Genomic DNA, 25,168 nt, shown 5'->3' with positions numbered 1-25,168 from the left:
CTTGAACACCAATGGAAAATGTAGACATCCAGAGGACCGGTCCTGTGATAAGACCTGGAAGCTCCAGGGGTGTGTGTGTTGGGGGGAGAGGGGGGGCGCGCTCAGTCGTGTCTGACTCTTTGTGACTCCATGGACTGTAACCCGCCAGGCTCCTTTGTCCATGGAATTTTCCAGGCAAGAATACTGGAATGGATCCTCCGGAGGATCTTCCTGACCCAAGATGGAACTGAAGTCTCCTGCATTGGCAGGCCGAATCTTTACTGCTGAGTCACTAGTTAAGCAGCTCAGCTGCTGCTGCTGCTGCTGCTAAGTCGCTTTAGTCGTGTCCAACTCTGTGCGACCCCATAGACGGCAGCCCACCAGGCTCCTCCGTCCATGGGATTTTCCAGGCAAGAGTACTGGAGTGGGTTGCCATTGCCTTCTCCAAGAAGCTCAGCTGCTAGAAAGTCTCTAGAAAGTCTCTTCATTCTAAGTGGGCTCTAGGGGGCGCTGCACTGGCGGTTTGTCTTGAGTGCAGGAGGTGCTGCAGTCTTGCTTCTCACGGAGGTTTGAGAGAAGAGCTTGCTCTACAGAGAGAAGATACAGGTGCCAGGAAGCACCAGGGGGCATTTGTAAAACGCTGTGCTCGTGGAGAACATACTCTCTGGGGTGGTGACATATCTCCAGCAAAGGTGAGCTGCATAAGAGCCCCCATCCAGCCCAGCTTGAACCATGGCCTCTGCACATATCTGGACACTTGGGATTCTGTTTACACTCAGTGAGTGATGTTCCCTTCCCGTTTTCCACTTGTATTACCCGCTTACGTTCTTTTTCAGAAGCTTCACTGATGTGCGTTACTTCACAGGTGGGCTGAGAGCTCAGTCGGTGACTCAGCCAGAAGCTGAGGTCTCTGTCGCGGAAGGGGATCCAGTGACTGTGAAGTGCACCTATACAGTTTCGGGGAGCCCTTATCTTTTCTGGTATGTCCAGCATCGCAATCAAAGTCTCCAGTTCCTTCTGAAATACATCGGAGGGGACAGCTTGGTTAAAGGCAACTACGGTTTTGAGGCTGAATTTAACAAGAGCCAAACCTCTTTCCACCTGAAGAAACCATCTGTTGTAGGGAGTGACTCTACCTTGTACTTCTGTGCTGTGAGCGACACAGTGGTGGGGGCTGCAGGGAGGGCTGAATACAAACCCCTGAGCACAGAAAACCTCCTGAAGCCTTATTATCCCTCCACAAGGTGGCGGTGTGGCTCTGGGATTTGTCCTTCATTATAACTTTTTTTTTTTTTTTTTGGTAAAGCTACAAAATTTGTTTATTTGCAAGTATATATTGAAATAAATCCTTGTGTGCCAGCTACTCTGGTGAGAACTGATCATAAAGAGGTGAAAGAAACCATCCTTGATCTGCAGATGCCAGGTGTGATCCCAGACATTTGTGAACCCCTTTAATTCTCACAACACTTCTCATGAGCTTCACTTTGCCAATGAAGGCATTCAAGCTTAGAGAATTTATGTATCTTACGCAAGTTACAGAACTGCTCAACAGTAGACTGAAACCCAGGCAGCCTGCCTCTCAGGCATGTAGTCTAACCACTCCACTTCTCCTCAGCCTATAGGCTCCTCCAGGCTGAGACAGATTTCAACAGTGGTGTAGCCCTCATTCCCCAAATAGTCCCTGTTAATAAAAAGTGTTGGTTGTAGGAATGAAAAGTAAACTGCTAACTCAAAACAGTTTGGTAAGTGCTCAGACAGAGAAGTGCATAAAATGCTATGTGACAAAAGGAAGTAGAGGTAATTTGACTCTGAAGGAAGAAGAGAGGAAGCAAGTGAGACAGAATGTGAGGAGGATTCAAAACAATGGAGGGTTTAAGAACGTCCTATAAGCATGTAGGCCAATTACAGCTCCTGTGATCACATCTTCTTCCCTATAGCCTTGTGAACGACTGGACTCAATGCCTCTCTCTATTTCTCTTTTCAACTTAGAACCTTCCAGGAAGGGCTCTGGTTGACTCAGTGTGAGTCAGATGCTGTTCCCTGGAAGTTGTGGTGGCTACTAGGGTTAGCCCAGCTTTGCCCTACGTTTGACCAAGTAATTAGTGATGTCTAGGGAATGATTCTGCAAGAAACTAGCAGCTCCATTTTGAACCATATGATTCAAAGGAGTATATCCCAAAAGAAATTAATTTTTATGTAGAGACTTGCATTTATTTTTTCTAAATGGATCAACATTCATAAGAACACTACTGATTGAAAATGTCACACTTGCTCCAATGATTTGGGATACTGCATTTATAGTATACTAAATTCCTATATATATCCAGATCTATTTTTGGATTCTATTCTTGATGGGGATACCTCAGTCCAACATGAATACAACCCCTGCAAAGAGCAATTGCTTGAGTACCCCCTTGGGCTTGGGTTGTGTATACACTGGTGGAATATCTATATCAGGGAAGAAGGTCCTTGCAAGAAGCACGTGCAGACCTTAAAAGTGGATCTGGGGAATCCTTGTGTGCAGGGAGTCCTGGGATCTGGGTAACCAGAGCAAGATCTAGAAGAGATATATTCTTAGCTCAGTGGACTTCTCAGAAACAATGATGTGGGAGGATGGCTAAGGAAGAGTGTTTTATAATGGAGGACTAGGGAAGGGACATTGTGTGCTCAGGTCTATATGCCCCCCTTTTACTGAGGTGGTGGCTGCTGCTGCTGCTAAGTCACTTCAGTCGTGTCTGACTCTGTGCGACCCAATGAACTGCAGCCTTTCAGGCTCCTCCGTCCATGGGATTCTCTGGGCAAGAGTACTGGAGTGGGTTGCCATTACCTTCTCCGACTGAGGTGGCTAGGAGGGAGCAAATAAGTTTCATTAGAAGTTCTGTTTTGTCATTTGGTCCTGGTAATTGGCTTGTTTGACCTTGAGGAGGAAACTTAGCTTAGTATTCTTTTTTTCCTTTACTGGAAAAATGTTCTGGAAAATGTTTGTTATAACCAGGTAACTTTTAAGTAAAACCAGACATTCAATGGAGTTTTTATTTATAATATTCATTTTTATCCTTTCTTTTATCTCATTTTAAGGACGGTATGGAAAGAGGACTAAGCATAAATTATATTTTATGATTCTTCTTCTTAGTATGTCAGAGTGGATCAGCCATTTACAATCTATGTGCCTCATCTCCTAAATCATAAAATTGAGATAATTGGAAGGACTGTTGTGAGGATTGTTGTACATATGTGTTGGACCGTGAGTAGAAGTGGGTTTTGAGGGAGGCATAGCAATGAGAAACTTAGTCACTGCTATGGACTGAAGATGATGCTTTGAAAGTGCTGCACTCAATATGCCAGCAAATTTGGAAAACTCAGCAGTGGCCACAGGACTGGAAAAGGTCAGTTTTCATTCCAGTCCCAAAGAAACGTAATGTCAAAGAATGCTCAAACTACCACACAATTGCACTTATCTCACATGCTAGTAAAGTAATGCTCAAAACTCCAAGCCAAGCTTCAGCAATACGTGAAGTATGAAATTCCGGATGTTCAAGCTGGTTTTAGAAAAGGCAGAGGAACCAGAGATCAAATTGCCAACATCCGCTGGATCATGGAAAAAGCAAGAGAGTTCCAGAAAAACATCTATTTCTGCTTTACTGACTATGCCAAAGCCTTTAACTGTGTGGATCACAATAAACTGTGGAAAATTCTGAAAGAGATGGGAATACCAGACCACCTCACCTGCCTCTTGAGAAATCTGTATGCAGGTCAGGAAGCAACAGTTAGAACTGGACATGGAACAACAGACTGGTTCCAAAAGGAAAAGGAGTACGTCAAGGCTGTATATTGTCACCCTGCTTATTTAACTTATATGCAGAAACATTATGAGAAACGTTGGGCTGGAAGAAGCACAAGCTGGAATCAAGATTGCTGGAAGAAATGTCAATAACCTCAGATATGTAGATGATACCACCCTTATGGAAGAAGGTGAAGAGGAACTAAAAAGCCTCTTGATGAAAGTGAAAGAGGAGAGTGAAAAAGTTGGCTTAAGCTCAACATTCAAAAAACTAAGGTCATGGCATCTGGTCCCTTCACTTCACGGGAAATAGATGGGGAAACAGTGGAAACAGTGTCAGACTTTATTTTTGGGGCTCCAATATCACTGCCGATGGTGACTGCAGCCATGAAATTAAAAGACGCTTACTCCTTGGAAGGAAAGTTATGACCAACCTAGATAGCATATTGAAAAGCAGAGACATTACTTTGCCAACAAAGGTCAGTCTAGTCAAGTCTATGGTTTTTCCTGTGGTCATGTATGGATGTGACAGTTGGACTGTGAAGAAAGCTGAGTGGCAAAGAATTGATGCTTTTGAACTGTGGTGTTGGAGAAGACTCTTGAGAGTCCCTTGGACTGCAAGGAGATCCAAGGGTGTTCATTGGAAGGACTGATATTGAAGCTGAAACTCCAATATTTTGGCCACCTGATGCGAAGAGTTGACTCATTTGAAAAGACCCTGATGCTGGGAGGGATTGGGGGCAGGAGGAGAAGGGTCGACAGAGGATGAGATGGTTGGATGGCATCACCACCTCAATGGACATGAGTTTGGGTAAACTCGGGGAGCTGGTCATGAACAGGGAGGCCTGGCGTGCTGTGGCTCATGGGGTTGCCAAGAGTTGGATACTGAACTGAACTGATGGACTGGACGTTTGTGTCCTGCCAAAAGCTGTATGTTGAAACCTAATCGTCAGTGTGATGTTATTAGGATGTGGAGCTTTTGAGAAATTCTTAGATTGTAAGGGTGAAGGTCTTTTGAATGGAATTCGTTTTCTTATAAATAAAAGGCACCCCAGAGATCTCCTTTGACTGTTCCTCCATATGACAGAACAGCAGGAAGATTGTGGTCTATGAACCAGGAAGTGGGTCCCCACCAGATACCCAATCCACTGGCACCTTGATCCTGGACTCCCTAACCTTCGGAATTGCTAGAAATAAATGTTTGTTGCTTAGGCCTCTAGTCTGTGGTATTTTTGTTATAGCAGCCCAAATGGACTAAGGCCATCACCAAAGCTATGAATCTCCTATATCTGCACTGAATTGCTTATATTTGGACTGCAACATGAGAAGGAAATACAGTCGATCTTGTTTTTAAGTTACTTTGGTCTTTGTCCCATCACTTGAACCTGTATACCATCTTATATACTAGAAAACCTGCTTTTAGGAAAGGAGCTAGTATCATCCTATCTAATTACATTGTGGTTAAATTGCATCAAGGAACATTTTATTCTATTTTAAGCAACATTGCATTTTTTTGTTATTTTTTTTTTTTATGATTTGGCTGTACTGGGTCTTTGATAAGATGCGGGGGCTTCTCTTGTTCTGGAGCATGGGCTCAGTTGCTCTGCAGAATGTGGGTCTTAGTTCCCTAACCAGGGAGCAAACCCACATACCCTACACTGGAAAGTAGATTCTTAAGCACTGGAACACCAGGGAAGTACCAACTTTTTTTTAAAATTACTTGTGGAACCACAGTTTTCATTTCTGAAATATAATGCTAAGTATTTTAGAGAAGGTAGGAGTAGAGAAGCATTTTGGGGACTTATTATCCTGGTTTTCCTGAGAGCTATATTTTGCTGCATCCATGTGAGAACTCACCCTTGCCTGGAGGCTAGGGAGACGTCTCTCTCTAAGAGGAACCACCCTCCCTGGAGCCACTTTGTGTTCCCTTCAGCCTTCCCTCCTCTGACCTTTTTCTAATTATATATTAAGTTTCACTGTGTTCTCTGCAAGAATCCAGAAATACTTAAAATTAAGTGCTGGTTTAGCTTTTCATCTTCTTTTCTTCCCTGAGCAAAAGAAACAAATAAGACAAACTCATCCTTTGTTTTTTTGTTTCTACATCAAACAGTGGAACTACCGTCTATGAAGTCCTCTCCACCTGTGCTCCCACAGGAGCTTCCAGGTCTGTCCTGAAGCTGTTCCTTTGGCCTCTTCCTACTTGCCCCAGTCTTTACCAGGTTCGTCCATCTTCCCTTATGTTTTAGTTCAGGTGTCACTCCAGCTGGGAATGTTCCTGGAATCCCACAACCAAAGTAGTCTTCCTACCTGTATGTCCTCATGATGCTGTACTTTCCCTATCACAGCAGTTATCATGAAGACTATCACTGCTTAAACATTCTTTTCCTTTTGACAAGACCATTTTCATAGGGGGATGTTGCGTGTAGCTCAGTGCCTGACCCAAGTATGGACTCTGCAAATGTTGTTTGATTGAGTAAATTAATACTTACCAAGAGTCTTAAAATATTCTTACTCTTTAACCCAGGGAATCCCCTTTGTAGAAGCTAGTCTAAAGAAATAACTGTAGTTTTATGTTATTTTATAAGTGGTCATGTAAAAAATGAAGACGGAAAAACCCTTAACAAAGACATAACTGGAAGTTTAGACAGATTTATGTATAACGGTGTTTATATAGTATTCTTTGTAAAATCTAAATATTTACCACGAGGAAAATTGGTAAATAAATTATAGTACATCTCTATCATGGAATATTTTGAGGAATATTTTCAACTAGAATCCAAATTCTACATATACTTATTAATAGGCAAAAATATTTCAGAAATAACATTAAAAAATCCAGGGTACCCCAAAGTGTAGGTATGTATTTATGTGTTTGTGCATATATGCACATGCAGTCCAATTTTGTTAAAAATATTTATACATAAACAAAGGAATAAAAAATATATACCCAAATATTACCAAAGATATTTCTTGGATATAGCATTCACATGATTTTTATACTTTTCCATATTTTCCACATTCTGTATTTAGAATGCATTACTATAACAACCAGAGAAAAACTCACCTTTTACAAATTTAAAATGTATCTCCAGTTGGTGACACTTGCTAGAGAGGCACAGTTTTATTTCTTAATTGCAAGAACCTTCTAAAATTTGCTTTAACAGGGCTTTGAGGTTTTTTTTTTTCCTTTTAATTACAGTACATATAAAAAATAACATTAATACATGTATATAGGAAGAAGCACAAGCTGGAAGCAAGATTGTGGACAAATATCAATAACCTCAGATATGCAGATAACACCACCCTTATGGCAGAAAGTGAAGAGGAACTAACAAGCTCCTTGTTAAAGTGAAGGAGGAGAGCGAAAGCGTTGGCTTAGAGCTCAACATTCAGAAAACGAAGATCATGGCATCTGGTCCCATCACTTCATGGGAAATAGATGGGGAAACAGTGGAAACAGTGGCAGACTTTATTTTGGGGGGCTCCAAAATCACTGCAGATGGTGACTGCAGCCATGAAATTAAAAGACGCTTACTCCTTGGAAGGAAAGTTATGACCAACCTAGATAGCATATTCAAAAGCAGAGACATTACTTTGCCAACAAAGTTCTGTCTAGTCAAGGCTATGGTTTTTCCAGTGGTCATGTATGGATGTGAAGGTTGGACTGTGAAGAAAGCTGAGCACCAAAGAATTGATGCTTTTGAACTGTGGTGTTGGAGAAGACTCTTGAGAGTCCCTTGGACTGCAAGGAGCTCCAACCAGTCTATTCTAAAGGAGACCAGTCCTGGGTGTTCTTTGGAAGGAATGATGCTAAAGCTGAAACTCCAATACTTTGGCTACCTCGTATGCGAAAAGTTGACTCATTCTCAAAGATTCTGATGCTGGGAGGGATTGGGGGCAGGAGGAGAAGTCGATGACAGTGGATGAGATGGCTGGATGGCATCACTGACTCAATGGATGTGAGTTTGAGTGAAATCGGGGAGTTGGTGATGGACAGGGAGGCCTGGCATGCTGCAATTCATGGGTCGCAAAGAGTCGGACATGACTGAGCGACTGAACTGAACTGAATTTATACTCCTGTGTTGACCCAGATCTCTTGAACACAAAAAAGGTTTTTCAAAGGAGAATGTATGTTATATAACATAATTATTAGTACCATATAGTTGTTTTCCAAGGCCACTGTGACAAAATGGGTGCCTTCAACAATAGAAATTTGTTGTCTTGAAGTAGAGAATCAAAGTCCATGATTAAGGTGTTAGCAAGTCTGGTTCCTTCCAAGGGCTGTGAGAGAAGGATCTGTTTCAGGACCTTCTCCTTGGCTTGTAGATGGACAGCTTTTCTCTGTCTCTTCAAGTTGTTTTCCCTTTATTAGTCTCATCTCTGTGTCCAAATTTCCCTGTTTTATAAGGACACCAGTCATGTTGGATTAGAGTCCACGCACATCTCATTTTAACTTGATTATTTCTCTAAAGACCACTCTCTAAATAAAGTCACATTCTGAAGTACTAAGGATTAGGTCTCCAATATATATTTTGAGTGAGTGGGGGAGGTGGGAAGAGACAAAATTCAGCCCATAACAACACAATCATTAATGATTACTTTCATTTCAAAGGCTGCAGCATAGAAAAGCCTCTAATGTTTCTTCCTTTTATTGTTTGATACATTCATAATCTCCTAAGTCAGTCAGTTAATAGATGGCAACACAGAAAAATCAAGTTCTATTTGCTGTTCTGAAAAAGTAGGATCATTGTTTTGGTCTTGTGATATTTCCTTTGTTAAACAGTTGTATTTATATAGAAATATGTAATTTAGAAAGAACTTTATTATGGAACTTCTTTATTAAGTAAAATTAATTAATTAACCTCCACAATTGATTAATTAATCTACATAATCTCTTTTAGAAGTGAAGAAACTGCTTCTTAGGTAATAAGTGATTTGCATAAAATTGCACAAATATCACGTCCAGAAAATTACTTGCAAGTGGTTTGTCTGGATCCTGGTTTGTCTGGATCAGAATGTTTCCCATTGCCTTAAATAGACCCCATGGTCCACGTGATCAAGCCAAACTATTGGCTTCTACCTTTAACAAAGAAATATGATGGGCGGTCCATAAATTGCATGGATCTGAGACCTACTGATTCCTGCGAAACATTTCTTCTGTCAAAGTATATTTACCACATGGGGTCGCTGTTGCAACGAGCTGGTTCTAAAATGTGACTCTTGGGTTACTTCTGTACAAGGTGTTCTAGCATATTTAACTCCCTCATAAATCCTTGTTTCTTCTCCACATGGTACTGAAGGGAAGCTGGCTATTCCATACTTGGTATTTCATATATACTGTGTCAAAATGGTACTAGAAGTCATCAGCACTCATGGATCTTTTCCATGGGAAAATGAAAAAGTTGCTTATTTAGAATACTTTCAACAATTTTAGACCTGGAAGAAGTGCTCCCCAGATATTTTCTAGTGATTTTCCTTTCCCATATTATATGAGCAAAGGACTCAACATACCACTACTTTTTTCCACATTAATGTGAGTATTTAACGTGTTTGGATTATTGCAATTGGCTGATTCAACTAACATTAAGATTTCTTTTGGATGTAGCTCTTTTTTCAGAGTTAAAAAAATCCTTTTTGTTACTGTTACTGAGTTTATGTTGGGTATATATATATATATATATATATATATATATATATATATTTTTTTTTTTTTTTTTTCAGCTGTGGGATCTTAGTTCCCCACCCATACACCCTGCAATGGAAACTTGGAGTCCTGACCATTGGCTGCTAGGGGATTCTCTACTGGGTATTTCTTGAAGGAAGAGTGAATGATCCTTGTATACATTAAAAATAGTCACATATACTATAATTCATACACAAATGCTTTCTACTTGTCATGGTTCTTTCCATGTGGTTTAGAAAAGAAGGAAAGGAATGGGAAGCAATTACAGTTTACTGCTGACTGTTTACAACAGGCTGACTCTGAAGTAGGTGTTATTGTCCCAGTTTTACAGATGAAGAAACTGAGGCTCCAAGGAGAGAGTTGCCCTGGGTCACAAGGTGGAAGAGCTGGGATTTGGATTTAGGTCTCTCTTGACTCTGGACTTGTGCGTTTTCTTCTTCTCCTCCACTTCCTATTTTGGTGACTGATTCCACATCAAATGTCTTTTCCTAGCTAGTCAGTTGGAGAAGGCAATGGCAACCCACTCTAGTATTCTTGCCTGGAAAATCCCATGGATAGAGGAGCCTTGTAGGCTGCAGTCCATGGGGTTGCTAGGAGTTGGACATGACTGAGCGACTTTACTTTCACTTTTCACTTTTCACTTTCATGCATTGGAGAAGGAAATGGCAACCCACTCCAGTATTCTTGCCTGGAGAATCCCAGGGACAGCAGAGACAGGTGAGCTGTTGTCTATGGGGTTGCAGAGTCGGACATGACTGAAGTGACTTAGCAGCCTCAGGAACTAGTCTGTAGGGACTAGTGAGGAGTCCACTTCTCTGTTTAATATCTGTTAAGTGAGTTTGAGTAGGAGATGTAATGTGTGGACTTAGTGTGATTACAAAAGGACACATCTCCAGGGTGTCAGGAGATGAAAGGTCCAGTTCAGATGGCCTCATTTGCTCTTTTGTGGAATAAGATTAAGGTATCATTTCATCTTACATTGGAACCAATGGGGGATTTCTGGGCATGAATGACCATCTTTGATGGCTTATTCTCAGAGCTCCATGAACACGAGACTGACTACAGTGGATGAGCACCTTCTGAAACTGTGGAAAATAGATGAGGAATAAGGAGCCCAATGGAATCTATCCTTTGAAATATTTGTTTCATTTGACCAAACCTTTAGAGGGTTCAGTACAGTTCAGTTTGGTCGCTCAGTCATGTCCGACTCTTTGTGACCCCATGAATCCCAGCACTCCAGGCATCCCTGTCCATCACCAACTCTCGTGGTTCACTCAAACTCATGTCCATCGAGTTGGTGATGCCAATCAGCCATCTCATCCTCTATCGTCCACTTCTCCTCCTGCACCCAATCGCTCCCAGCATCAGGGGCTTTTCCAATTTGAGTCAACTCTTCTCATGAGGTGGCCAAAGTATTGGAGTTTCAGCTTCAGGATCAGTCCTTCCAATGAACACCCAGGACTGGTCTCCTTTAGGATGGACTGGTTGGATCTCCTTGCAGTCCAAGGGACTCTCAAGAGTCTTCTCCAACACCACAGTTCAAAAGCATCAATTCTTCAGTGCTCAGCTTTCTTCATAGTCCAACTCTCACATCCATACATGACTACTGCAGAAACCATAGCTTTGACTTACTTTGTTGGCAAAGAAATGTCTCTGCTTTTAAATATGCTATATAGGTTGGTCATAACTTTCCTTCCAAAGACTAAGCGTATTTTAATTTCATGGCTGCAATCACCATCTGCAGTGATTCTGAAGCCTGAAAAAATAAAGTCTGACACTGTTTCCCCTGTTTTCCCATCCATTTCCCATGAAGTGATGGGACCAGATGCCATGATTTTAGTTTTCTGAATGTTGAGCTTTAAGCCAACTTTTTCACTCTCCTCCTTCACTTTCATCAAGAGTCTTTTTAGTTCCTCTTCACTTTCTGCCATAAGAGTGGTGTCGTTTGCATTCTCAGGTTATTGATATTCCTCCCGGCAATCTTGATTCCAGCTTGTGCTTCTTCCAGCCCAGTGTTTCTCATGATATACTCTGCATTGAAGTTATATAAGCAGGGTGACAATATACAGCCTTGACGTACTCCTTTTCCTATTTGGAACCAGTTTGTTGTTCCATGCCCAGTTCTAACTGTTTTTTCCTGACCTGCATAAAGGTTTCTCAAGAGACAGCCTCAAGAGGCTGCTTTGTTGGAACAGCCGTGAAGAGATACCCCACTTCCAAGGTAAGAGAAATCCAAATAAGACAGTAGGTGTTGTGAGAGGGCATCAGACGGCAGACACCCTGAAACCATAATCACAGAAAATTAGCCAATCTGATCACATGGACCACAGCCTTGTCTAAGTCAATGAAACTAAGTCAATGAAACATGCGTGTGGGGCCACCTGAGATGTACGGGTCATGGTGGAGAGGTCTGACAGATTGTGATCCCTTGGAGAAGGGAATGGCAAACCACTTCAGTATTCTTGCCTTGAGAACCCCATGAACAGTAGGAAAAGGCAAAAAGATAGGACACTGAAAGATGAACTCCCTGGGTTGATAGGTGTCCAATATGCTACTGGAGATCAGTGGAGAAATAACTCCAGAAAGAATGAAGGGATGGAACCAAAGCAAAAATAATACCCAGCTGTGGATATGACTGATGGTAGAAAAAAGGTCCGATGCCATAAAGAGGAATATTGCATAGGAACCTGGAATGTTAGGTCCATGAATCAAGGCAAATTGGAAGTGGTCAAACGGCAGATGGCAAGCATGAACATTGACATTCTAGGACTCAGCAAACTAAGATGGACTGGAATGGGTGAATTTAACTCAGATGACCATTATATCTACTACTGTGGGCAGAAATCCCTTAGAGTAAATTAAGTAGCCATCATGGTCAACAAAAGAGTCCAAAATGCAGTACTTGAATGCAATGTTAAAAAATGGCAGAATGATCTCTGTTCGTTTCCAAGGCAAACCATTCAGTATCACGGTAATCCAAACCTATGCTCCGACCAGTAACACTGAAGATCTGAAGTTCAATGGTTCTATGAAGACTTATAAGACCTTTTAGAACTAACATCCCCCAAAGATGTTCTTTTCATCATAGGGTTGGAATGCAATAGTAGGAAGTCAGAAAACACCTGGAGTAATAGGTAAATTTGGCCTTTGAGCGCAGAATGAAACAGGACATGGCTAATAGAGTTTTGCCAAGAGAACGCACTGGTCATAGCAAACACCCTCTTCCAACAACACAAGAGAAGACTCTACACATGGACATCAACAGGTGGTCAACATCGAAATCAGATTGATTATATTCTTTGCAGACAAAGATGGAGAAGCTCTATACATTCAGCCAAAACAAGACTGGGAGCTGACTGTGGCTCAGATCATGAACTCCTTATTGCCAAATTCAGACTTAAATTGAAGAAAGTAGGGAAAACCACTAGACCATTCAGGCATGACCTAAATCAAATCCCTTATGATTATACAGTGGAAGTGAGAAATAGATTGAAGGGACTAGATCTGATAGACAGAGTGCCTGATGAACTACGGATGGAGGTTTGTGACATTGTACAGGAGACAGGGATCAAGACCATCCCCATGGAAAAGAAATGCAAAAAGCAAAATGGCTGTCTGAGGAGGCCTTACAAATAGCTGTGAAATGAAGAGAAGCAAAAAGCAAAGGAGAAAAGGAAAGATATAAGTATTTGAATGCAGAGTTCCAAAGAATAGCAAGGAGAGATAAGAAAGCCTTCTTCAGCGATCAATGCAAAGAAATAGAGGAAAACAACAGAATGGGAAAGACTAGAGATCTCTTCAAGAAAAGTAGAGATACCAAGGGAACATTTCATGCAAAGATGGGCTGGATAAAGGACAGAAATGGTATGGACCTAACAGAAGCAGAAGATATTAAGAAGAGGTGGCAAGAATACACAGAAGAACTGTGCAAATATAGCTTCATGACACAGATAATCATGATGGTGTGATCACTCACCTAGAACCAGACATCTTGGAATGTGAAGTCAAGTGGGGTTTAGAAAGCATCACTACGAACAAAGCTACTGGACGTGATGGAATTCCTGTGGAGCTGCTTCAAATCCTGAAAGATGATGCTGTGAAAGTGCTGCACTCAACATGACAGCAAATTTGGAAAACTCAGCAGTGGTCACAGGTGTGGAAAAGGTCAGTTTTCATTCCAGTGCCAAACAAAGGCAATGCCAAAGATTGCTCAAACTACCGCACAATTGCACTCATCTCACACGCTAGTAAACTAATGCTCAAAATTCTCCAAGCCAGGCCTCAGCAATACGTGAACCGTGAACTTCAAGATGTTCAAGCTGGTTTTAGAAAAGGCAGAGGAACCAGAGATCAAATTGCCAACATCCGCTGCATCATGGAAAAAGCAAGAGATTTCCAGAAAAACATCTATTTCTGCTTTATTGACTATGCCAAAGCCTTTGACTGTGTGGATCACAATAAACTGTGGAAATTCTTTCCTGACTGGGAGACTATTAAGAAAAGATAGAAAAGGAAATGAATAAAACAACCATTTTAGGATGAGGAAAGGAAACATTCCAATCTATGGAAGTGAATTTTAAATAACCACTCACCTGAATGAGGAACATCTTTTGTTAACCAGAAGGCTTTCTAAGAAGGTGATTATTTCCTCTCTATAGTCTTCATATCCCTATGGATATTGAATAAAGGAGAGGAATTTGAAGAAAAGCAAAGGGCAAAAACATCTCTTCAGGTTGTGAGAAGCTATGAAGACTGTCTCAGAGGCTGCGTGGGACATGACCTTCCATCAGTTCCCATGGAGCCCACTAGGCGGCGCTAGTGCACATATAAATGCTACTGTATGAAACTTGAATGGCCACAGATCTGCTGTTCTCTTCTTTTTCAAATAAAATCCCATTAAAATCTGTATAAAACCCTCAGCTAGAACAACTAAGCCCTCATTAGTAACAGATGGGACAGTCTCAGGCTATAAAATGAAGATAGGTACTATCAAAAAGCCTGCAATGTGGGAAAGCTGGGTTCGATCCCTGGGTTGGGAAGATCCCTTGTAGAAGGGAACAGCTACCTACTCCAGTATTCTTGCCTGGAGAATTCCATGGACTGTATAGTCCATGGGGTCACAAAGAGTTGGACACGACTAAGTGACTTTCACTTTCCCTATCCAAAAAAGGTCATCTCCAGATGCAATTTTGTGTCTTTCTAGGTCCAGTTTCTTTTGGTTACAGAAAAATAGAAGTGAGATTTTCCTTCCATACTTATTCCAGAGATCACCTTGGATGCAAAGAGTCAAACTTTGATGAATATTTTAATTTACATTGTAATTTTTGTGCCTTAAAAATATGCATTGCTCATCTACCACGGGCACTAAGATTTCATGATCATTATTTTTAATACATTAGCATAGCATTATATTACATGTGATAAGTTCAGCGTACTTTTTTGTGTGAACCTATCACTTTAGTTCGAATGATGAATCAGTCTCCTCCCATCATTGTGAGACTCTTTCTGGCACCGTTAATGAGGGAAGCAAGCTTCTTAAATGCTTAATGCCTTCTTACATGCACAGCTGTGGTGACCTCTGAGAGGATGTGTGTGTGCTCAGTTGCTAAGTCCTGTCTGACTCTTTGTGACCCCATGGACTTGTAGCCTGCCAGGCTCTTCTATACATGGGATTTTCCAGGCAAGAATACTGGAGTAGGTTGTCATTTCCTCCTCCAGGCCATCTCCTTTTTTAAGACTCCCTACTCAGAACAAATTACAGATGAAGTTATTAAGTAGCCTCAGAACTGTGGTGATTCTTCTTGGTTCACAGATTCTGACTGATGATGTCATGACACAGAAGAAAATGCAAAAGAGGCAGCCTATAATCAGCTTCCTGTGAGTGTCACACTTGGGGCAACTGGCCTGAGACCAGCTGCATTTTGGCCATGGCTTTGCAGAGCACTCTGGAAGCAGTGTGGCTGGGTCTCCCCTTCAGTTTTCTATGGAAGGGTGAATAAGCCTTTTCACCATCTGGTCTTGGAAAAATGTATGCCTTTGTTTTAAAATTTGTTTTAAATTTCAAAGTCACAACATTTTTGTTTGTTTGTTTGTTTGTTTGTTTCCTGTAGTTGCAGAGAGCAAGGAGCAAGTACTTCAGTCTCCTACTGTGGACTCTTCGGAGGAAGTGTGGCAGAGATTTCCTGTAATCACTCTATGTCCAATGTTTATGGCTTCTTCTTGTACCTTCACTTCCCAGGATTTGCACCAAGACTCCTCATTAAGGTCTCAAAGCCTTCTGAACAGGGATGCTACAACATGACATATGAGAGGTTCTCTTCATCACTGCTCATCCTCCAGGTGCACATGGCAGATGCAGGGGTTTACTATTGTGCTCTGAGGTACACAGAAGCAGGGCATCCATGAAGAGCTGAACAGAAACAAGGAGAGGTCACAGCATTTGCAGGATGTGGAAGAAAGACAAACAATAATTGCTTCCCCTCCTACTCCCAATTCAGCATTCCCCCAAGCTTTTCCATTTGCACTATCAGAAAAAATATATGAGTCCAAACACTATATACAATTGGCTTCCCTTGTAGCCTAGCTTGTAATGAGCCTGCAATGCAGGAGATCCTGGATTGATTCCTGGGTTGGGAAGATTCCCTGAAGAAGGGTTAGGTTACCCACTCCAGTGTTCTTGGGCTTCCTTTGTGGCTCAGATGGCAAAAAATCTCCCTGCAATGCAGGATACCTGGGTTCAGTCCCTGGGCTGGTAAGATTCCCTGGAGCGGAACACCAATACTCTTCTTTCCTGGAGAATCCTCATGGACAGAGGTGCCTGGAGGGTTACAGTCCATGGGGTTGCAAAGAGTTGCACATGACTGAGTAAATAAGCACAGCAGAGCACAGCACCATATATACTAAAAGTACACAGGGAAATAAGTTTTTATGGAGTGTTTCAATAATGGTTCTGTGAATTCATATTTAAAATTTTCTTTTGGATAACTGAAACACTTTTGATCTGTTTCTTTTGAAATATGCCTGGATTATTTTTGCTTTCCCTTGTAAAATGGAGGATTCTTTACCACTGCACCAGCTGTGTCTTAAAAACAATTCCCGCAAAGAGAATGAAGCTGGCTGATAATATGTAAAATGAAAATGCAGAAAGCAAGAAGAAAATAGCAGAGAGGAAGAGTCATGTCTACTTTGTTAGTTTCTTCTTGCTTTCTGCACTTTAAATATTATCTGCCAACTTCACTCTGTTTGTGGGAATTTTTTAAAGACACAGGTGGCTCAGTTGTAAAGAATCTGCCTGCCATTGCAGGAGACGTGGGTTCAATCCCTGGGCCAGGAAGATCCCTTGGAGTAGGAAATAATAACCTGCTCCAGTATTCTTATCTGGAAAATTCCATCGACAGAGGAGCCTGGAGGGCTGTAGTCTAACATTCGATAGTATAATTAGCAGAAAGGGAACAAATGAGTGAAAAGCTACTACCAAAAGCCCTAAGCTTGAAACCTTAATCCTTCTCTCAGGATATTTTACTTATTATAATTTGATATATACACTAAGTGAGGATGCCAGTGTCAATTAGTATATGAAATATTAGTAAAACTCAATCTTATTCCAAATTTTTACACTTAAAAAACATACCGTATAAGTTGTAATATATTCTTCCCATATCTTTGTTAAATTATCTTTCTCTTTTTACCCAGATCTTTCCTTCCCACTTTAGAGACTAAAGTCCTAGGACAGATCTGTGATTTTCATTTTTTTTAATCAGAAGTCTCTGGAGTTTTGTTAAAAAGAGTAGATTTTTTTCTCCCCTGCATTCCAGAGTAACGGAATCATAGTTTGCAGGGATGGGACCCAGAAGTCTGTATTTTCTATAAATGTCTCTCTGGAAATTCTATTGCTCATCCAAGTTTGATGTGAGAATCTCAGATTCAGGAGCCCGGATCTTGAGGCTTTAGCCACTATTCTCTACTTTTGGGTGCGTGCTAAGTTGCTTCCATTGAGTTGACTCTTTGCGACCCTTAGGACCGTACCCTGCCAGGCTCCTCTGTCCATGGGATTCTCCAGGCAAGAATACTGGAGAGGGTTGCCATGCCCTCCTCCAGGGAATCTTCCTGACACAGGGATCAAACCTGTGTCTCTTATGTCTCCTGCATTGGCAGGTGAGTTCTTTACACTAGCGCCACCTGAGAAGCCCATTCTCTGCTTTTCAGTTCAGTTCAGTTCAGTCACTCAGTCGTGTCTGATTTTTGCGACCCCATGAATCGCAGCACGCCAGGCCTCCCTGTCCATCACCAAGTGCTGGAGTCTACCCAAACCCATGTCCATTGAGTCGGTGATGCCATCCAACCATGTCATCCTCTGTTGCTCCCTTCTCCTGCCTTCAATCTTTCCCAGCATCAGGGTCTTTTCAAATGGGTCAGCTCTTTGCAGCAGGTGGCCAAAGTATTAGAGTTTCAGCTTCACGCGCAGTCTTTCCAATAAAAACCCAGGACTAATCTCCTTTTGGATGGACTGGTTGGATCTCCTTGCAGTCCAAGGGACTCTCAAGAGTCTTCTCCAACACCACAGTTCAAAAACATCAATTCTTCAGCACTCAGCTTTCTTTATAGTCCAACTCTCATATCCATACATGACCATTTAAAAACCATAGCCTTGACTGGACGGACCTTTGTTGACAAAGTAATGTCTCTGTTTTTTAATATGCTCTCTAGGCTAGTCATAACTTTCCTTTAAAGTAGTAAGCATCTTTTAATTTCATGCTGCAATCTCCATCTGTAGTGATTTTGGAGCCCAGAAAAATAAAGTCAGCCACTGTTCCCACATCTATTTGCCATGAAGTGATGGGACTGGATGCCATGATCTTATTTTTTGAATTTTGAGCTTTAAGCCAATTTTTTCACTCTCTTTCACCTTCATCAAGAGGCTCTTTAGTTCTTCTTCACTTTCTGCCATAAGGGGTGTCATCTGCATATCTGAGTTCATCGATAATTCTCCCAGATCTTGATTCCAGCTTGTGCTTCCTCCAGCCCAGTGTTTCTCATGATGTACTCTGTATATAAGTTAAATAAGCAGGGTGACAATATACAGCCTTGATGTACTCCTTTTCCTATTTGGAACCAGTCTGTTCCATGTCTAGTTCTAACTGTTGCTTCCTAACCTGCATACAGATTTCTCAAGAGATAGGTCAGGTGGTCTGGTATTCCCATCTTTTCAGAATTTTCTCTGCTTTTAGTAACATCCAAATTGTATAGACATATAAATTGATATATGTTTGTGCCACCCCCTTAGGCATATTCTGTTTTGGATTATTGCTTGTTTAAAACTGTGTTAATCTTGCCTTTTCAGCAAATGAAATGTCTGAGTATGAGCCTCATGTGCATCTTCTCCATGAGTTCTGCACGTGTGCTCTTGCTGCTCCACAAACAGGGAATGAGCACACAGCCCCTCGTAGCTTTGGCAAGCAAGAAGAGACAGAAAATTCCTTTTGTTCGTATAGGAAGTTCTTTTCAGTTCATTGAGGAGTGACATATTGAAAACCCTACCTTTTATGTTGGTGTTTTGATTCTATTGTTTAAACTGTCAACAACTATTCTTCTTACCAGATTTTTTCCAGCTTACATGTAGAACACTAAAGGTGTTCTTACCCAAAGGGGAAGTGGGACAAGAATGAAATAAAAGAAGGGGAAAATACAGTTGATGAGAGAGCATTCATGAAGAAGAGAGCTCAGTGGCAGCACAGTGTTAAAAGCATCATGAAGCTCTCAGTTCGATGGTGACTTGTGAAACATTCACAGGAGAGTAAAATTCCCTGTACTCCCAAATCCTAGAAGTTTGTATGTATATAGAAATTTCCAATTTTTTTTGAGATTTACTTCTCATTAAAAAGTTCGTGGTTGAGAAAGCTTTGCTAAGGCTCCTGAGACTAAAGATGCACAGCAGGGCTGAGACTAAACATGGAGAGTCCAATGCAGTGGGCGCAGAGCTGTCCAAGGTGTCCCTAGATTGATCTGCTCTGCCTGCTGCTGGTCATATCTGCATTGCTGCTAATGTTTCCTTGGGGTCAGTAGCTCATTCAGTTCTTTCAATGTCTGAGGACCTCCTAGAAGCAATGATCTAGGGGCTGCTTTGATGAAGTGGCACATACATATGAAGTCAGTATTTGGTATACACCCAGTTAAAAGATAGCCTCTAAAGGTAAGTAGCACATAAGAATATGATTATATAACTTTATTAGGATAATGAAATTTCTTTCCAATATTGTAAGGTATTTTAAAAAAGTAAATGATCAGAATTGAAATTCTCCATGTGATTTATGCTTTTACAGTCAGAAAAGTATGGGTTAAAAGCTTTGTTCCGTTTCTTTAAGGGTGGCTTGAATAATCTAATATTCCTGAACTCCTAATATTTTCATCTGTAAAATATTAGGGGGAAAGATAAGTCAAGAAATGTAATGGGCTTAACATTAAGCTCACAGTAGACAGTTGATGAATAATACCCTCATCAATCTCATAAAGCACATAAGAAAAAGAGGTAGTGAGTCTATTTTGTTCTATTCTAAAAGCTCAGTTGATGCCCTAGGAATCCTTTGGATGTGTAGCCTCTTAAAGGTTTAGTTCATTTGTGTCTCTTGGAACTGATTATTAAATAGTTGAAGGTAAGCACAATGAGTCACTTGCAGTATCTAGGCATAGTTCTACATGTTTGTATGCTGTATCTGTATAGGAGAGGAAAAGAGATTAGGCAATTACCTGGAAAATTTAGTTATGGCACAAAGTCTATATTGGACTATTGTTTTGACTTATTTATCTTGCTACATCAATCAAAGTGCTGTATAGATATGCCTGAGCAGACATTTAGGATAAACCCACATTTTGCCTGATTGATAGGGGAACCCTAAACCCAATGTCAGGGGACTGGATGTTCTCTGTTCTCTCCAAGTCTACGCTCCATCCTGCTGTACACCCAGGAGGCTGACTTCCGTGCACTTGTCTTTTTTGCTTCTAGTTGGGTTTGGCCCAGTGGGAGCCACTGGCAGGAAAGACTGGTCAGCCTGTTTGTATTCTGCGATCTTTCCTTTCCTGTGCTGAAATCCACAGGTCCTGTGGATCCACCTCAGTGACAGGTCTCCCAGGCTGGGATCATTTCTTCCTCCTCTGTCCCTTCAAGCCTAGGACTGGTGAAGCCTTCTTACTGTTGTTGGTGCCAGGGTGCTTTACCTTCTCTTGTAGATTTCCCCTAATCCTGCACATGTATTTAAAAATCTTCCTTTCTTTAAGCTTTTCCCAATCATTCCTCTGGAGATGACTGCCAGTCCCTTTTAAGATACAACACTAACACTTAAGCTCTAGACAGAAAGAGAAGAAATTTATCTATTTTCCCATTCATCATAAGCCTCTTTGGGACTTGAAGATTATTATTTAAAGATAAGTTACATATTTCAAAGAAAAACATTATAATAGGGTCAAGGTTTCAATTAGTGAAGTATGAGATCCTTAGCAAAGCTTTGAGAAATAGCTATGTTCCACATTTTTTTCTGATCGAAAGCAAAGATTTTTCTATCCTCTTTCTAAATTGTATGGTTTCTTTAGATATTACTTAAAGGAAAAATAAGAAAAATCAGAGAAACAACTTCTTTATATTGATACTTGCTTATTTTCTTTATGTTTGACTCTATTGAATAATCACTCTGTTGCTACTGTGGCATTTTTTAGTGTAAAACTTTAGCCTGTATTCCCCTTAAAATGAACTGTTTGTCATCATCATAATATCTCAAGCTTAGGTAACCATCAACTTTTAATCCATGTGTATTTCCTCTGAAGTCTGTTTTAAGTAGTCTCTCTATGTGGAAAATTTCTATTTTTGCAAACCTTCATAGAAGTTTTTTAGCTGTAAAACCTACTGTTTAATAGGACAAATATTTATAACAAGTTTATAAGACCATCCCTTCTTTTTTTCTCTCTAAAAATGTTTAAAGAGAATGTTCAATTTCTTCTTGTATGACTATTTAAATATCATAGGGAGGGGTCCAAACAGACCCAACCAGGAGAAAAACTAAAGTTATATTGTGATCAAAGAGATTTAATTGGAAGTCGGCTCTAAATTATTTCTAAAGAGACCAATAAGCTCATTCTTACCATCCATCTTCTCTTGCCTTACTCTTCCCTTATTTTGTTTTTTATTTTCTCTCAGTTTTCTTTCTCTCTCCATTAAATGCTATGCTTTCCTTCCTTTTTTTTTTCTGTTTCCCCATCCTATCAAAATATACTTTTCCTTTCTTTCTGTCCCTGTATTATCTTGAGAGAGCATAAACCATTTAAACCACTCAGGATGAATTTTTTCCCACTTTGGTTCACACAGCCCTGATTCTTCTCCTTGAACACCAATGGAAAATGTAGACATCCAGAGGACTGGTCCTGTGATAAGTCCTGGAAGCCCCAGGGGTGTGTGTGTTTGTTTGTGTGTGCACGCAAGAGCTGTGTCTGACACTTTGTGACTCCATGGACTGTAACCCGCCAGGCTCCTCTGTCCATGGAATTTTCCAGGCAAGAACGAGACAGCAGAAGAGACAATGATGTATAGAACAGTGTTTTGGACTCTGTGGGAGCGGGAGAGGGTGGGATGATTTGGGAGAATGGCATTGAAACATGTATAATATCATATATGAAATGAGTCGCCAGTCCAGGTTCGATGCACGATACTGGATGCTTGGGGCTGGTGCACTGGGACGACCCAGAGGGATGGTATGGGGAGGGAGGTGGGAGGCGGTTCAGGATGGGGAACACGTGTATACCTGTGGCGGATTCATGTTGATATATGGCAAAACCAATACAATACTGTAAAGTTAAAAAAAAAAAAAAGAATACTGGAGTGGGTTGTGATTTCCTCCTCCGAAGGATCTTACTGACACAAGAGGGAATCTGAATCTCCTGCATTGGCAGGCAGATTCTTTACTGCTGAGTCACTCGTTAGGCGGCTCAGCTACTAGAGTAGAAAGTCCGCTGATTCTAAGTGGGCTCTAGGGGGCGCTGCACTAGCGGTTTGTCTAGAGCGCGGGAGGTGCTGCAGTCTTGCTTCTCACGGAGGACTGAGGGACTAGCTTGCTCAACTGAGAGAAGACACAGGTGCCAGGAAGTACCAGGGGGCATTTATAAAACGCTGCGCTCGTGCAGAACATAGTCTCTGGGGGTGGTGCCATATCTCCAGCAAAGGTGAGCTGCAAAAGAGCCCTATCCAGCCCAGCTTGAGCCATGGCCTGTGCACACATCTGGACACTTGGGATTCTGTTTACACTCAGTGAGTGATGTTCCCTTCCCGTTTTGCTCTTGTATTATCCGCTTATGTTCTTTTTCAGAAGCTTCACTGATGTATTTTGCGTTACTTTACAGGCGGGCTGAGAGCTCAATCGGTGACTCAGCCAGAAGCTGAGGTCCCTGTCTCGGAAGGGGATCCAGTGACTGTGAAGTGCACCTATTCAGTTTCGGGGAGCCCTTATCTTTTCTGGTATGTCCAGCATCACAATCAAGGTCTTCAGTTCCTTCTGAAATACATCGGAGGGGACAGCTTGGTTAAAGGCAACTACGGTTTTGAGGCTGAATGTAACAAGAGCCAAACCTCTTTCCACCTGAAGAAACCATCTGTTGTAGGGAGTGACTCTGCCTTGTACTTCTGTGCTGTGAGGGACACAGTGGTGGGGGCCGCAGGGAGAGCTGAATACAAACCCCTGAGCACAGAAAACCGTACTCCTGAAGCCTTAGTGTCCCTCCACAAGGTGGCGGTGTGGCTCTAGGATTTGTTCTTCATTATAAGTTTTTTTTTCGGTAAAGCCACAAAATTTGTTCATTTGACAAGTATATATTGAAATAAATCGTGTGTGCCAGATACTCTGCTGAGCACTGATCATAAAGAGGTGAAGAAACCATCCTTGATCTGCAGATGTCAGGTGTGATCCCAAACATTTGTGAACCCCTTTAATTCTCACTGGAGAAGGCAATGGTGCCCCACTCCAGTACTCTTGCCTGGAAAATTGATGGACGGAGGAGCCTGGTAGGCTGCAGTCCATGGGGTCGCTAGGAGTCGGACGCGACTGAGCCACTTCACTTTGACTTTTCTCTTTCATGCATTGGAGAAGGAAATGGCAACCCACTGCAGTGTTCTTGCCTGGAGAATCCCAGAGACAGCAGAGCCTGGTGGGCTGCCGTCTATGGGGGTTGCACAGAGTCGGACACGAGTGAAGCGACTTAGCATTAGCATTAGCATTAATTCTCACAACTCTTCTCATGAGCTTCACTTTGCCGATGAAAGCATTCAAGCTCAGAGAATTTATGTATCTTACTGAAGTTAAAGAACTGCTCAACAGTAAATTGAAACCCAGGCAGCCTGCCTCTCAGGCTTGTAGTCTAACCACTCCACTTCTCCTCAGCCTATAGGCTGCTCCAGGCATGAGACAGATTTCAACAGTGGTGTAGCCCTCATTCCCCAAATAGTCCCTGTTAATAAAAAGTGTTGGTTGTAGGAATGAACAGTAAACTGCTAACTCAAAACAGTTTGGTAAACAGTAAACTGCTAACTCAAAACAGACAGAGAAGTGTGTAAAATGCTATGTGACAAAAGGAAGTAGAGGTAATTTGACTCTGAAGGAAGGAGAGAGGAAGCAAGTGAGACAGAATGTGAGGAGGATTCAAAACAATGGAGGATTTAAGTATGTTGTATGAACATGTAGGCCGATTACAGCTCCTGTGCTCACATCTTCTTACCTATAGGCTTGTGAAGGACTGGACTCAATGCCTCTCTTTTTTTCTCTTTTCAACTTAGAACTTCCCAGGAAGGGCTCTGGTTGACTCAGTGTGAGCCAGATGCTGTTCCCTGGAAGTTGTGGTGGCTACTAGGCTTAGCCCAGCTTTGCTCTACATTTGACCAATTAATTAGTGGTGTCTGGGGGATGATTGTGCAAGAAATTAGCAGCTCCATTTTGAACCATATGATTCAAAGGAGTATATCCCCAAAGAAATTAATTTTTATGTAGAGACTTACATTTCTTTATTTTTTCCAAATGGATAGACATTTGTAGGAACACTACTTATTGAAAACTTCACTTTTGCTCCATCAATTTGGGATACTGCATTTATAGTATGCTAAATTCCTATATATACCCAGACCTATTTTTGGATTCTATTCTTGATGGGCATACCTTAGCCCAACATGATTACAATCCCTGCAAAGAGCCATTCCTCAACTACCCCTTGGGTTTGGGTTGTGTGTACACTGGTGGAATATCTACATCAGGGAAGAACGTCCTTGGAAGAAGCACATGTAGATCTTAAAAGTGGATCTGGGGAATCCTTGTGTACAGGGAATCCTGGGATCTGGGTAACCAGAGCAAGATCTAGAAGAGATATATCCTTGATTCAGTGGATTTCTCAGAGGCAGTGATGTGGGAGGATGGCTAAGGAAGAGCGTTTTATAATGGAGGACTAGGGAAGGGACATTGTGTGCTCAGGTCTATATTCCCCCCACTTACTGAGGTGGTGGCTGCTGCTGCTAAGTCGCTTCAGTCGTGTCGGACTCTGCACGACCCCAAGAACTGCAGCCTTTCAGGCTCCTCCATCCATGGGATTCTCTGGGCAAGAGTACTGGAGTGGGTTGCCATTACCTTCTCCGACTGAGGTGGCTAGGAGGGTGCAAATAAGTTTCATTAGAAGTTCTGTTTTGTCATTTGGTCCTGGTAATTGGC

General features: G+C 41.6%; 2 gene segments (V, D, J or C); both read left to right on the top strand.

The window, feature by feature from the left end:
- Positions 1–246: 246 nt before the first annotated feature.
- On the top strand, positions 247–1,360 carry LOC100852257 (T cell receptor alpha variable 3-like). The segment is given in 2 exon segments: positions 247–757; positions 845–1,360. Coding segments are annotated over 2 exon segments (462 nt in total).
- Positions 1,361–22,205: 20,845 nt separating this feature from the next.
- LOC100296272 (T cell receptor alpha variable 3-like) lies at positions 22,206–23,793 on the top strand. The segment is given in 2 exon segments: positions 22,206–22,731; positions 22,824–23,793. Coding segments are annotated over 2 exon segments (447 nt in total).
- The last annotated feature ends 1,375 nt before the right edge of the window (positions 23,794–25,168 follow it).

This window comes from Bos taurus, chromosome 10 (genome assembly GCF_002263795.3).
Source record: "Bos taurus isolate L1 Dominette 01449 registration number 42190680 breed Hereford chromosome 10, ARS-UCD2.0, whole genome shotgun sequence".
Classification (NCBI taxonomy): Eukaryota; Metazoa; Chordata; class Mammalia; order Artiodactyla; family Bovidae; genus Bos; species Bos taurus.
This window is presented reverse-complemented; position numbering and strand designations above follow the sequence as displayed.